General features: G+C 40.9%; 1 protein-coding gene across 1 annotated transcript; it reads right to left on the minus strand.

The window, feature by feature from the left end:
• Positions 1 to 4602: 4602 nt before the first annotated feature.
• tmem38a (transmembrane protein 38A) lies at positions 4603 to 13244 on the minus strand. Its single transcript, XM_084355430.1, has 6 exons — positions 12742 to 13244; positions 8646 to 8802; positions 7712 to 7896; positions 7270 to 7357; positions 6678 to 6795; positions 4603 to 5311 (listed from the first exon to the last, which is right to left on the minus strand). Exons 1-6 carry the CDS (start codon positions 12863 to 12865, stop codon positions 5108 to 5110), a joined length of 876 nt encoding a protein of 291 aa, XP_084211556.1. The 5' UTR covers positions 12866 to 13244; the 3' UTR covers positions 4603 to 5107.
• Between the last annotated feature and the right edge of the window lie 1519 nt (positions 13245 to 14763).

A 14763-nucleotide genomic window follows, 5' to 3' on the forward strand; every position in this document is an offset into this window, starting at 1 on the left:
CTACTTTCAGTTCTCTTTTCTACCCTCGCTCTGGCTTTTATTCCCCGCTCCACCTCCCCCAACCTGGCTTTCATCCCCGTCCTTTCCCCTCAAACTCCCCTGCAAACGGGAACGGGATTGATTGCACATTAACACCCCCACATATGATACATGCAACAACATCTGTTTTTATCATACTGCTTCATTGTGGACTTTTATTTCACTCCAAAAACACAATATGGTTTGTTTGAGCGAGTTGATTGGTGTTCATATTATAATCCTTCATTTATGACAAAGTGGGCGGTCAATGTTCAATTTTATATGTTTAGTTTTGAATGTATTGATCGGTTGGTTGTGTGTTTGGCTCCTGATTTGGCAGCCTGACGTGAGAGAGAATATGGCTGGAAACCGAACTGAGACTGAACGCAGCCTCCATGACCGACAGGGGACACAGTATGGAGGCGATTTACAGAGGATCTGACCAGGGTTACTTTGGGCGCAGGAGAGGCGTGAAACAGGAGAGAAGCTGCAGAGGGTCGTACATAAGCAGCAGCCGATTATTTACTAATGTTACTCTGTGAATTGAGGATTTATTTCAACCAATCTGGAGGCGATTGTTGAAAGACAAACCAGTGACTGTGTTGGTGAGCTATATTTTGTTTATGTTGAGCTTGAACGAAGTGTGCTTTAAGCTTGTCTTACTTGAGTAAGAGTATTTAATTCCTTGATATTTTGTTGTTTTGTGAGTTCATAATGTTAACAGCTGGCATATATCTCCCAGCTAAAACTACAGGGCTATCAGACTACAGAGTGGTATTAGTAGACACGACGGGCCAGGGCTAGCTGGTTGACTTGTAGAAATTCTGCAACACAGTACGTAGATGTCTTTGTCATACCATCAACACTGTTGTTTCTTCAAACTACAGTTCTGGCCGTATCTTACAAATTGCTCCTTTCATGACTAAGTAAACAAATAGTCTGTTTTTTTTTACTTTAGTGTCACACCATTTTGAGAAGAAATTCAAGTAAAGAATGATCTTTTAGATCATTTTTAGAGTAAGTACTTACTTTGTCACCAATTTATATTTTTTTATTTATTAAACACAGTAACTATTGTCTTTACAAACCAATCCGCAGCCACATTACCTGATTGTTGATGAAACTGGCTCTGCAACAGCTTTACATAGATGCAATGCTTCCCGTTAACTGGCCTCAGACATCTGAGTAAGGTAACACAGAAGAAACACAACTCACTTCTTAGATAATATCAGAAAATAGTTCAGATCCAGTCCAGATTTTACAACAAACCCAAGTTTACTGCTTCATGATTACAAATGCATTAGATTCTAGTGTGTGTGTGTGTGTGTGTGTGTGTGTGTGTGTGTGTGTGTGTGTGTGTGTGTTAATGGCATCAGCAGATGTCAGTTACATTCCTGGCAGTGAAGTTTTTGGTCCAGTCACCTTGATAAGCTCTCACCACCTCCTCTCTCTGCTCGCTGCTTTGCCCAAAAAGAGGGAAGTCTCACTCTGGGCCTCCTCTGGAAAAACAAACACATCAGCAGCTTGTTTCTGTCGCCATGCTGGAGACCTGGACGCTTCACTCTGAAGTGGAAGAAATTAAACATCTCTGAGATCTTCCTTCTCGTCTTTAAACAGCAGGAAATTAATGTTTTCAGGAATGTTAAGTCATTAAATTAATTGTTTTATCAATGAAAACGATCTTATTCCACACTGTCTGTCAGTATCACTTACTGTATGCAGTATTTCTTCATCACCTCATTCCAGCTCATCGTTGAAGCTTGATGTTTATATTTGAATCCAAGACTCCTTGTTTCATCTGCATACATTAATCAAAATTAATTATTTTCTCTGTCTTTTGCATCATTACAGACCCACTTTCTCGAAATTCAGCCTGACACACTTGGTATCTCTGGAAACTGGGATGTCCACTAGAACTTAAAATAAGTTCTTTCAGTTCGAACGATGTTTGGCTGCACAGAGTGAGTTTGTACTGACTGACCCATCTGCCAGGCTGCTGCTTGTTGAAGGGGAACCCCACCATTTTTACCCACGTACCACTGCATATAGGAAAATATAGGGGAAAAAACTATAAAAAGCATCTATTTTAGCTTTGAAACTACAACTTTGAGGCTAGCAGCTTGAGGCTACATTAGCCTGCCTAGTATAACTGTGTGACCATGTGGTGATGTAATTGGAAAAAACAAGTGAAAAAAAAAAGGTTTTCAAACTGGGAACGCCATCTCAAGTTGGACCAACAACACAGAGAATCTGAGAAAATGATGCTGCATTCACGTGATCCTCAAATAGTCCCACTTCTCGAGTTTGGAAGTCGTTCTTCGGACTTCATGCGGTCAAGTCAGAATGTAGGAGTGACGTGGACGCCAAAAAGAAGTTGTTTTGTGTTTTATATATAAAGCCAGGATGCTTTTCTGGCTATTCTGACCCACAATGCTCCACATGAAAGTGTAAGTACTATGTTCTTTGTACTCCTTCTTTGTGCTAAGGCTGCGATGGATATAGGAGCAAGAGAGTCAAAGCTCAATGCGCACTGTCATGACGAAGGAGTGCAGTATGTCCTAATTGTAGGCATACTGCAAGCAACAGTGTGTACTTTGTAAGGGCAGCTGCAGTACATACTAAAAGTAAAGAGAAAAAGTACACGATTCAGAACACGCCCATGCACGTTACCACCAACCCAATATTTACTTTCATCCGCCATGTTTCAGCGTCATATGACGTCAACCCAGTAACTCGTGTACCAAAACTTGTTCTGACTTTCTGAGCTGTTGCTTTGTCTTGAGGGGGCAGCTGGTGCAGTGGTAATCTTTTTTGTTGTGATTTATTATCTTGAGCTTGAATTATAGTCCTTTCTCATCTGCGTCTTCAGCAGAAATGACCCAGTTTTCTTACAACTATCAATAAAGTTTATGTCATACAGAAAACTGAAGAGAATAAATGAAACCTTTGGACTGTGTCCTTCACTCTGCTGAACTGATGTTTCAGAGATGGTTTCTGCATGTGAGCTCCAACAGTGCAACAAGCGTAACCAACACATCCTTTACCTCCCTGATCTCCTGTGCTGGTGGAGGAATGCCAGAGGAATGTTAAGGTCAAAGGTCGGGTGTAACAACCTCCTGCTAAGTTCATTAGTGATGCTTTATTGCTTGTGCTACAAGAGTTTGTCTTGTTTGTACAAGAGCTCGGCAGGGGGCGTCCAAGTTTCTCAGGGCGTGCCCTCATGTTGACCTCAGACCTGTCCTTTCACCTCCTAACAGCCTCAGAGTTACATAACAGAGGGTTTATGAAGACATATGTAGTCCTGACTGCCAGCTGAGTCCTGGACCAGGACCAGGTCTGCAACAGGTCTTTAGTGGTGGAGTTTTAACACTTCTTATCCTTTACAGTTAAGAATAAGTGCAATGCATCAACACTCCTTAGTGTTAGACAACTGGTCTCAGCTGCAGAATGACTTAAAAGGGCTTCAGATTAATAGATCAAATCCCAACGATGGCTGCAGACAGCTGTGTTACAGCTCAGATACAGAGGCTTCACACGCAGTATGAAGGTTCGTCTGATTCTGAATTGTGAAGTGCTGCACTCAGGTAAAGTTTTGAGGCACTTGTACTGTTGTCCATTCAATGTTACTTAATGCTTTAATCCATTTTTCTGACATGATAAACTTCTAAATCATGATGCGTTTTTCACCAAGTCATTTCAGTCTAAATTTTAAGGGGCTTCATGTCACAATTTGTAGCAATTTACATATATTAATCACTTTTTATTGGCCATATGTGACATGAAAAATTAGACCTTCTTTGTCTCTCTCAGTTGTCTGTACAAGCCTGCAGATGATTTGTTAAAGTTGTTCAAGGAGCTGGACTGTGGATTTCTTTGTGAAGGACTTGGTTTTTCTGCGACAGTCTGAATGATGTGACTTTATGCAGGTTCTCAAGTGCCTCGTCTCAGTGCCTCTCTGCTCCTGTAGCTAACGTTAGTTTAGAAATGGAGTTTGCTAATGTAAACTAATAAGCAGCTTCCACCTTTCCAAAGAAGTCCTACAGAGCCGCTTTAAAGGTGCTTCTTTTGAGAATTGATCCCATTCAGTTTTGGTGCAGATTCAGATAAAGGGACGGTTCCAGCAATTTCTTTCTCTCCTTCTTTAACACTGGGGATAGGGCATTTTTGGACATTTTTGTTAATTTCTCAGGGAATAATCCATGGATCTTGATGAAAAAGTTCATCCCTACCACAAATTTTTGAAGCCATTATCTTTTTATCTAATATTATCTTGAGATCATAAGTACATTATTTTTCCATTTCAACAAGATAATTGACTTGTGACCCTGAGATAAAAACATTTTTAAAAGTATAATTCCAAGCATGGGCCATTCTCAACGTCCACAGACATACTATTCACACCAGCCGAGCATTTACACCGAAGTTACTGAAAGGCAAAGTGTCCGAGCATCCATTTTGTTTTATATCCAGTTATTTCACTTTGATTAAACATCCAAAAGCTGCTGATGTGCTGTTGTAATGTTTCATGTAATGAGCTCAATAAATGTCAACAAGAAAATGAAAATAAAAAGCATCCAGACAAAATGTTTCTCTTGATTTTATTTAAAGACATGAAGTTGTCTCATCTCAATGTAAAAAGCAGCAATGTTCTTTCACATTATGCTTTATTCACATTTGGATTTCTGATTGAGATTCAGGTGAATTTATATTTTCTATTTCTTTATGAACTGAACTCAGTTTAAAGGAAACCACTGACACCCGGTAACACAACTACTGATGTGGAACAGAGGCCCATGCAGCTCCTACACGTGGATCACCACACAGATGTTGAGCACAGATGTTCACAAACACATAAATAAATAGGTTTCAAATGTCCAGGTTGGGTTGAAGTGTGAAACATCTGCTGTGGTATTTACAGAGTCCTGTGCTGTGTAAAATGCAGAAAAGCACCATTTTGCTCTAATAGAGAGGGTCTCATTTGGTAAAACATCAAACTGTCCCTTTCCCTGGAAAGGAATGGGAAGTCCCGTCATGTGGAGGCCATGATGGGGGCGAGTCGGATGCAGTTTCACCGGAGCAGCGCGGCGTCCTACTCGGCTTTCTTAACCTTCCTCTTGCGAGAGCCTTCGCTCAGCTCCTCCTTGCTTTTCAGAGGTGAAGATGGGACAGCGGCGGGAGCGTGATGGTGGTCTTCCTCAGATCCACCCAGAGGGGAGCCGAACAGCAGGTGGCAAACCCAGGACTCGATGAGAGCGAAGGGGGAGCCGTGAGAGTGTCGGGCAGTCATCACCACCTGAAGGAAAGAGGAGTCAGTCAGAGGATATCAGACTGATTTTGTGATACTAAAGGGGCATTTCATGAACCTCAGTACCATGAGAGCCTATGTTATAAACCGGTCACATGGACTGATGGAAAACAGAGAGGCATTATGGGAACTGTAGGATTCCAATCCAATTCCCATCTACAGAATAAATCTTGGCATTGTTTGTTTCAGCAAATCACGGACATGAGGAATCTCTATGTAACCAGAGCTTAACTACAGCGTTGTCACAAGACAGTTTAATCTTGTGACAACGCTGTGGTTAAGCTCTGGTTAGGTTTAGGCACAAAAACTACAAGGTTAGGGTCAAGAAAAGATAATTTTTGGGTAAAAGGTCCAGTTTTGTCGGGAGAAAAACATCAGCAAAACATCCTGACGTCTCCCTAAAAATACAAGATTTGTCGGTTCAAACAGGAAGCAGTCGGTGGTCTTGAACAGAGCGCTGTTGCTTGGTAGCTGTCTCATAAAAGTCATCTGAACTACGTCACTTTAAAACAATGTTATGATATGAAACACAAGCACACAACATAGGTCTGCAGACACAGACAATGCCAACATTTTATTCTATATCTTGGCATCTGCTGCATTGATTTTGACTATTCTGTTTTTAAATGTATCTCTTGCAAGTCCTCCACCTGTATGGAGGTGAAATAATAAATTGCCGCCCTTTAAGGACGTCTTTCTGAGTTATCATGTGAACAAACCAGTCACGTGCACTGTTTCTCACCATAAGGCCTCACAAACATCTTGAATGCATTCTTAACAGATAAAAAACTAAATCTCTGCCTTTATAAAGCAAATTTTATTCACGTTTGCTGTTGGTATTTTTCATTGATGTAGCTGGCCCACTATAAAGAAAGAGCGCAAATAAGTCCTACAGACTTTGTATCATGTGAATGTGCCTCCTTATCGCTTCGATCTGCTGGCAAACATAGAAATGCCCAAAAGCAGCTGTGTGTTTGGATGCTACCAACAGGGTAAAGAACCCAGAGTGGACTTTTTATAAGCTGCTGAACCAAAAAACTGAGCCTCTGAGGAGACAAAAGTGGATCCAGGCTCTCTGTCGCTATGCAAAAAAATGATATTGACATTCCCAATCCCCCCTTCAAAGCTCTGATTGGTCGCCTGTTCCTCTAAACTGGCAGAGACAGCTGGAGATTAGCAAAGCAAAACCTTTTTGAATCACTTAACAAATCAGAGATGTGGGCAGATTATAGTCGAGTGCGAGACACAAACAAAACAAGGCTCCACAGAGTCAATAATGGTCGTATTCACCAACTTCTATGACTTATATCTTTTACTGAGAAAAAAACACTTCACACAGCAGCCCTGATCTCACCTTGCTGGTGGCCATGAAGATGGTGAAGATGAGGATGAGGGTGCTCTTGGACACTGGCAGCCAGTGGGCCTCCTGCATGGTGAAGAGGATGGCTCCGTACAGACTGGCTTTGGTTGGGCTGCACAGACAAAAGACAAAACTGTGAGTCGAACATCTGAGCTGGTGAATATAAAAACTAAAAACAACAGTTGTTATATTTGCATTTTCATTTAATCTGATTGTTTGGTCGAATGTTTTGAACGAAAGCCTGAGCGTTCCTCTGTAGGCTGAATACATTCTCTGCTTATCAGAAGATACAACCTTTTATTTTGGGGGATAAAAGATTTTCATCCGACAGTGACATTGTGCAAGTCTGGTGCATTTTTTGATATGACCACCAGGGGGCGGCAAAGTCACACTATGTCAGATCCTTCACTACGTGACTTCAACAAACCTGCTGTTTCTCAGAAAGCTTGGATGTGTTTTCTGTCAAATCTTAGTCACAGCAGCTTCCTTAAAGTCCTAGTTTTCTCTCTGGGGTTTGGTGGGAAACAACTACACACTTGAGGAGGCGCTTGTATTTTCCCATCCACAGCAGGAAGCACAGACTTACAATGACATGCTGAGGATCTCGTTGGTTTCGGGCCTCCACACGCCACGCAGCAGCTGCTCAAAATTGGAAATGAGAGCCACTCCAGACCCTGCGAAGATAAAAATAGACAATGGAAAAAATGAGGACAAAAAAAGTCTGTGTCTCGTGTGACTGCTCTTATTTGGCTTCAGCTTTTCTCTCATTTTCATCATGGGTGCCTGCAGGGTTTCACTACTGAAGCAGAGGCAGTAGGGGACAAGACTAGGGAACCCTTTATATATGTTTCTATGGACATTTCTACACAAAATATATATGTTTAACTTTGTCGTTTCCTGAAGGTGTTTCTGCGGCAACGTTACACACATCCTTTGCTCAGGTAGAAGTACAGATACTTGTCGACTTGTGTCAACACATTTACAGCAGTGAAAGGAGTCAAATCACAGCGAAATCACAGGACGCTGACCTTTGACGTATCCAACGATGACCATGATGACGAAGCCGTGGTGGTAGGCGTGGTGGGCGTGGTGAACGCCGGCGGCGATCTTACGAGTGCGGACGACCTCCTTCAGGGCGACCAACACCAGCTTGATGGGCAGGAAAGCCACACATTTATAGAAGAGGTTCAGTGGGCAGTAAAAGATGAGGTACCTGAGTTTGGATTGGACACAGAAAAACATGGTGGAGAGTTAGATGGGACAGTCTCTCAGTCTCTCAATCTAAACAACAAAACACACAAGTAGTGTGGCATCATGGGAGTTGTTGTCTTCATTGTTAAGAAAAATCTATCCGGGTGATTAAGCTAGAAGTATCCACAGCCGAGGTAATGTTTTAAAGTTTGATTCATGTTTTTTTCAGTCACATTCGCCAACCTTACTTCCTAAATCTCTGACTTTGTCCTGGAAGTTTTCTATCCGTTTGGATTATGAATTCGACAGGTGGGCGATTCTTACATATTGCACCTTTAAAGGGTGTTAAATAATTATTAGAAATGCTCCACAGTCCTTGCTGTAGACATTTGTCCTATTTATTTTTGGTATAAAAGTTTGAGCTAGAGACACTGAGGTCTGTAGAGGTCTGTAGATTGTTTCTTTAAAGATATTTGTCTGATACTTAAAACCTTAAAGACAAAACTGTCTTCAGATACAGCGGCTGATATGTGGGAATTAGCTGAACTGATCATTTAAAGAGTTGTTTCTTTCCCCTTTAAGAGCCGGAAAATACATTCATTTTTTGAAGGGACCTCCAAACAGTGGCAGGCAAAAGATAATTTGATCACATACAGTCGTCAAAGTTTGATTTTAAAAAAAGCATTAATCAAAAAGTTTGATTTGATGCTCCATCCATTTGACCTTAAGACAGAAACTGAAGGGGAAACATCCTTCTGAGGATTTTCTCACCAGACAGCTGAGGCCAGCAGGATGTGGCTGTTGTGTTGGAAGTAGTCGATGGGGCTGCTTCCAAGCATGATGTCTGCCAGGATGTAACTACCAAAGCAGTAGAGCATGGCACAGAGCCAGGAGGCCACGGGACTCCTGCGAGAAACCTCCACCGAGCCTGCAACACAGAGGAGGAGCCGTCAGGGACAACATGAAAATCTGAAAATCTTAGTTTCAATGCTCATGTTTTCACAGCCTTAACAAGCTGCAGTGTGTCACTGATTATTATAAACAGTTACTCATTGAGTACAAAACAACACTCCTTTGTCATATTTTACCATCCGCCTGACACACTGCAGCTTCTGTGCAAGAATATTTTTAACTGGGTGACTCTTGTCTTCCAATATAAATCATTATTAGGCACAGAAGGTATCAAACAATTATATAATTCAGCGATGTCTCTGCAGTCATGGTCCTGTCTGGTAATGAAATAAAATCCAGAGACCTCTTTGTCCGAGACCGAGACAAGTGCAAGTAAAACTGAGACGAGACCTTCACAAAGTGGTCTTGAGACCACAACCAATCTCAAGTACAACAACACTACAAAACAATGAATGAAAATGATTAATTAAAGGTAAATAATTCCAACAAAGTAAAAGAAATGTGCAGAAAGGGTAAAAAGTTTCAAAGATGCCGTCACAAATGTTCCTTTTCAAAACTTTCTCTGAGTTCCTGCAGAGAAAGGGGTCATTATCAGTGGATCCCTTGTGTGTCTTGGGGCTGTATCTTTGTCCACGCCCAGTCGACTATTCAGCTCACGCCCTGATAATCTGCCTTTTTATCAAGACCTAATATTGACTCAGGACTTCAACAGGCATTTATAAGCTGACAGTTTTCCATCTGAAGGAAGTATTCGCACAGAACAGACCGCTCTTTATAACTTATTAAACTGTTTTTCTGCTTTATATGATGATTTAATATTCTTTTTCTGAATGTGACATGTAAAGGAAACATTTAGTATTTCTATGTGGACTTATTACGTTCTAAACATTTGTATCAGGTCACCACAGATCATGTCATGACATTTATACCAGTCAAAGGTGTATATACAGGGTGTTTACTGTCTGATTAAGTCAGGCCTTGTATCTACAGCCATTATGTGTTTGGCGGGTTGGTTTCAGTCTCAATGAATCTATCAAGCCTTACACGTATATAGTCCATGTTTGTCCTACTAACAAGAGGACAGGAAACTTTATATAAAAATGACTGCATCTCTCCAAGCCGGTCTGTTTGTTGTCCCACAAGCTTTCTTGTTCTCATTTCCCTATTTTATCCTGTGTGTCCCCTTTTCACCTCTCTGTGCTGGAACAGCAGCCGTCCTGGGACGTCTCTCAATGCCCCATAAAACCTGACAAAGTGACTTTCACACACAAAAAACAAAAAGAAAACAAAATCGAGGTCCCTCAAAATGACCAAGTAAAGTTGAATAATAGTTTTAGGTTGTTACAACTTATTAGCTCATACAACTCGGTTTCCTAATCTTTTAAAATGTACAGCGTGTCCCTCTCCACTCATTCCAGATGTTTTGGATCTGGATCTTTGTCCTTCATAGACTCAGCATCTTCTCTCGTCTTTCTCTCCCTTCATGTGCTTGTTTCCTTTCTCCTATCTGTGTGAATGTTGTAGTTGAGTGCATCCATCACATTTTATTTTGAAGGGTCCAATTAAAGTACAGTAAGTGTATTATTTCACTCTTAAATGTAGTGAAATGAAGGTAAAAAAGTACTTAGAATAAAAATGAAACATGTATTTGAAGCACAGGCACCTCAAAAATGTACTTTTGAGCAGTACTTGATTAAACGAACTCAGTAAACGGAGATGTGAACAGAGCGCGGCTGCTCCACTGCACAAATCTCCAACAACAGGTGGGTGAGGGTGTCGTGGTGCGACAGGCGCTCAGTTTGAGAGCAATCTGATCCTGAGAAATGCCGCCCTATAAATACATCCTGCTCAACTGCTTCTCCTGCCCGCCAACTGACAGGCCTGACTTAACCTCTGACCCCAACACTTGTCCACCCCCCCACCTGCTCATGTTGACCCCCGAAACTCATTCATGTACTGAACCGTTCCAACATGTACTGTGAGCCGGGACACTCCTCTCAGACACATGTGGGAACAGTGCGACATTTGACTGTAAAATATTGTGAGAGATGAAGATAACGGTGAACAGTTACAGTCATGATGTCAGCTGTCACAGTGAGCCTGAGCTCTGATGAAGCAATGGACGCACATAAGTGATAATTGTTTACATGAAATACAAGTAACTGTATATATATATATTGGCTAACTTTATGCATGTGATCAATCAAAATGGGAAATGATCACAGCCATGAATGTTAAAAGGGCTTTATGTGACAATTTACATGTATTGATCACTGTTTTATTGGTCAGATGTGAGCGAATTTTAACTTGACGTGAAAAATTATGACCTTCCTCTTCTCTCTCGGTTGTCTGTACAAGTCTGTGGATGATTTGTTTAAGAGGCGCTTCGGAGGTCTGGACAGATCATTTCCTTCTGACTTCATACCCCCAGATGTTATTTTATCACATGAGGCAATCATAATCTGACGTCCTGCAAACAGTCAATGTGCCGCCTAAAATTAGTGTCACTTTCCTTTAAGGCCGAACTGTAAACTAGATTAGATGAATAGTTTATTTTAGAGAGAAAATTAACTCATTTTCACCTCAATTTAATTTCACTGGTCAGGACACCAAATAGACTGAACAGACTCTACCAAAAAGTAAAAAGGCAGTTCCTCCCCATCATTACTACAGACTACAGACACGTCATCCGAGCTGTAAAGTCAAGTCAAGTCACAAGTCTTTAACTTCCCACTCGAAGTCGAGTCTCAAGACGCAGGACACCAAAACAGTAACTTGAGTCGAGTCAAAGTCTCGAGTAGCTCTGATATTTTCCTGGATTTACTGCATGGAGTATCACTGTCGAGGGAAATGTCGAAGATGATAAAATAAAAATGTAAAACTTCTTTTTTTTTACTTTAATCACTTTAATCGCCAATACATGCCCCGGTACAGTTAAACTACCTCACTTTGCACATACTGTAGCATGACAGTAGTTCTAGTTTTCCAATTATATGTCTGCATTTGTGGTTTCTGTGTGTCATATCAGCTACTGGATGTCTACACTTCCCTCAGGAGCAATAAAGTATCTGTCTGTCTAAAAAGATTCATGTCCCAACATCCCCATGTCTGGCAACAAAACACATGTTGATCTTTGAAGCTCTGAAGCTCTTATCTTCGTGCCAGAGTGAACTTTTTCTTTAGGCTGAGGGGAATAGGATATTTTCAAAGCTACACACTCCCAGGAACATTAAGGTCGCGTTGGGCTGTTAGCTCTACAGCTTATTTCATGTTTAGTGTAAATACCTGTGCAGCAGAGGGGCTTCAGAGACCCACTGACACTGTCTATTTCAGGATCTTCTATTTATTGCCTAAGTCGCTGGTATGCACAGGCCTTCTCTCGGGTTTCATCCTGCTCGAGGTCTGTTGCTCAAAGGAGCTCAATCTTGGGAAATATCAGACTTTTTTATCCAAAGCTGAGTGGGTTTAATCTACCCTGAATGAGGTCAGGCTGCTGCAGGAACAGACATTCCCCCACAGCAAGCAAGCAGAGCTGCAAGAGCTCCTGCTGCTGCTTATGTAACAGGTCATGCTTTATAAGGATAGGGTGCTAAACAGATATCAGCAACAGAAAAGTCCCTATAGGGATATTACAGCAATGTGTGGTTAAAAAACAGAAACACAGCTTTAGAGTTGGCTACATGCACCTTTAATTTATCGTCTTTCTCATCTCAGAAATTGCTTCTAAGTTTTTAAGGGTTTAATATTGAATTCAATGTGTTAGAAATATGTTATTCTAGACATATTTTTCTTAGTGTTGATGTGAGTCAATGCATGTTTAGACACAGGCTATGGTGAGCGTGGTAGTGCCTAAACAACAAGCAGAACTGCATTATAGATAATCATGTTTAACAGATTGTAAACAATGCTTTTAATGTGAAAAACAAAGCTGACAGAAAGTGTAAGACACACTCACCTGGCTCATACTTGAGGTAGAGGATGGACACGATGTAATAAGCGAGATCAAACACAGGAAACATTCCCAGTTTGGAGAAAGTTTGGGGAAAATCGCCCAAATTAAGAACTGAGAGCACCTCCATGTTGCCTTTCTGTTGACGACTGAATCCTGTTGTTGTTCTGTGTTTTCTTCTTCAGTCCAACTGCTGCAGTCTGGATCAGAAAAAGCCCCCCCAACCCGGTCCACCGACTCTCCACCAAGCCCCCCGGTCTCGACAGTGAGAGCCTGTGACACTCAAGCCTTCCTATTAATACCGCTCATCTCCAGCAGCCTCTCAGCATCATCTTCATCATCATCATCCTCAGCAGCAGCAGCAGCATCTGCGCTCCGTGCCAGCTGCTCCGCTTTTCAGACGGCAGGTTTTACACGTCAGCTGCTGCTTCAAATGTGAAAACAAAAGGCTGGTTGTCCTCCTGCATTCATCGTTATTTAAGAGAGAGGTTCCTGGAAAACGCAGCAGCGGAGCCCGAGACAAGTGTCCAGGATTAATACGCACAAAGATTCATTCACTCTCTCAGAAACAACAGCCCGCAGCCCGGATGGGATCCTGCACCAAGGCTGACTCACAGCCAAGTGATCCGCTCTAATCCTCACGCAGCTCGGCCACATTTGGTGATATCACCGGCTGTTTACATTGTCCCACATGATGCACACATGTTGTGGTTAAAGGCGCAGTAATACTAAACTTACATAGACGCACAGCAATGCGATTTGATTCATTTTAAATGTGATTTAATGTATTTATTTTGCTATTTCTTGCTTTCTTTCTTTTTTTTATTGGAGAATAATAATAAGAGCAATGACCTCATGCGCCACCAGGGGGCCCTACAGCCACACAGTTGAAAATGAAGAAATGGGAAGGGGGGCGTCCTCGTTTGACATGGTGAACATGTCTTTGTCTTCTAGCTACACATACATTCACAACCCATACACCCATATTTTGAGATTTTACCCTCAGATAGATGCTATGGGTAAGAGTATATACAGCAAGATGCGTCTACCAATTCAATTAAAAGCAAGAAAATCCCCCAAACTAGTGGTATGAGGTGTCCACTTGACATAAATAAATAAAGTTGTTTACCCTATTGATGTTTTATTTATTTATTTTTGTCAATTCTGCCAACAGCACTCAGCTCTCTGGGGACCATATATCTTATGTATTACATATGTGCTTTGAAATTGTACAGACTTTTCAAGTTATATATTTTTACTTATTTCTAATTACATTTACAAAAGTACAATGCAAAATTACATATTTTAAAATGTAATAGAAGGTGAAAGAAATGTGAGTAATTATTTCACAAGAGCACAAAATAATACAGAGAAAAATGGAAATTAAAGTAAAGCATTTTTCACACAATACCCTAAAAGCTCCAAGTAGCCAAAATGTTTATGAGATGATGCAATGATGTCATATTGATACAAAAAAATATAGTTTTGTGTCAATATGAGGGTTATTAGCAGACTATGTAACCGAATTGACAAGCAGCTAAAAACCATCAACAAATAAATACATTTTTAATTTGTATATATTGTATAGACAAAAAATAAAAATATATTAAAATAATAAGAATGATAATAATAATAATAATAAAATGTAAAAAAATAAATAAATACAAATGAAAATTAATTAATTAATTAAATTAAGTAAAAATAAATAAACCTGCCGCTGCTGTCACGTTTCTTGTCTACAGGTGGCGCACGTTGCTCAGGTATGGCAAGAAATGCACCTCTGTAATTCCCTAATTTTGGTCTTACAGGCAACATTTCTTGGTTGATGGACAGCTCCCATCTCATTCACCCCACCCGCGCATCTAACTATATGACCGTAATCATTTACCATCTATTGCTGCTATAACGTAAATCAAATGTATTGATCTGGTCAGTGGAGAAAGACGGAGACACAGAGCTTGACAGGAACAACCTGATAGTCTAACTACAGGGAATAAAACCTATGTATGAGCCGTCAGGGCACTGGAA

This window comes from Pagrus pagrus, assembly GCF_965226575.1.
Source record: "Pagrus pagrus genome assembly, chromosome: 6".
In the NCBI taxonomy this organism is placed as follows: domain Eukaryota; kingdom Metazoa; phylum Chordata; class Actinopteri; order Spariformes; family Sparidae; genus Pagrus; species Pagrus pagrus.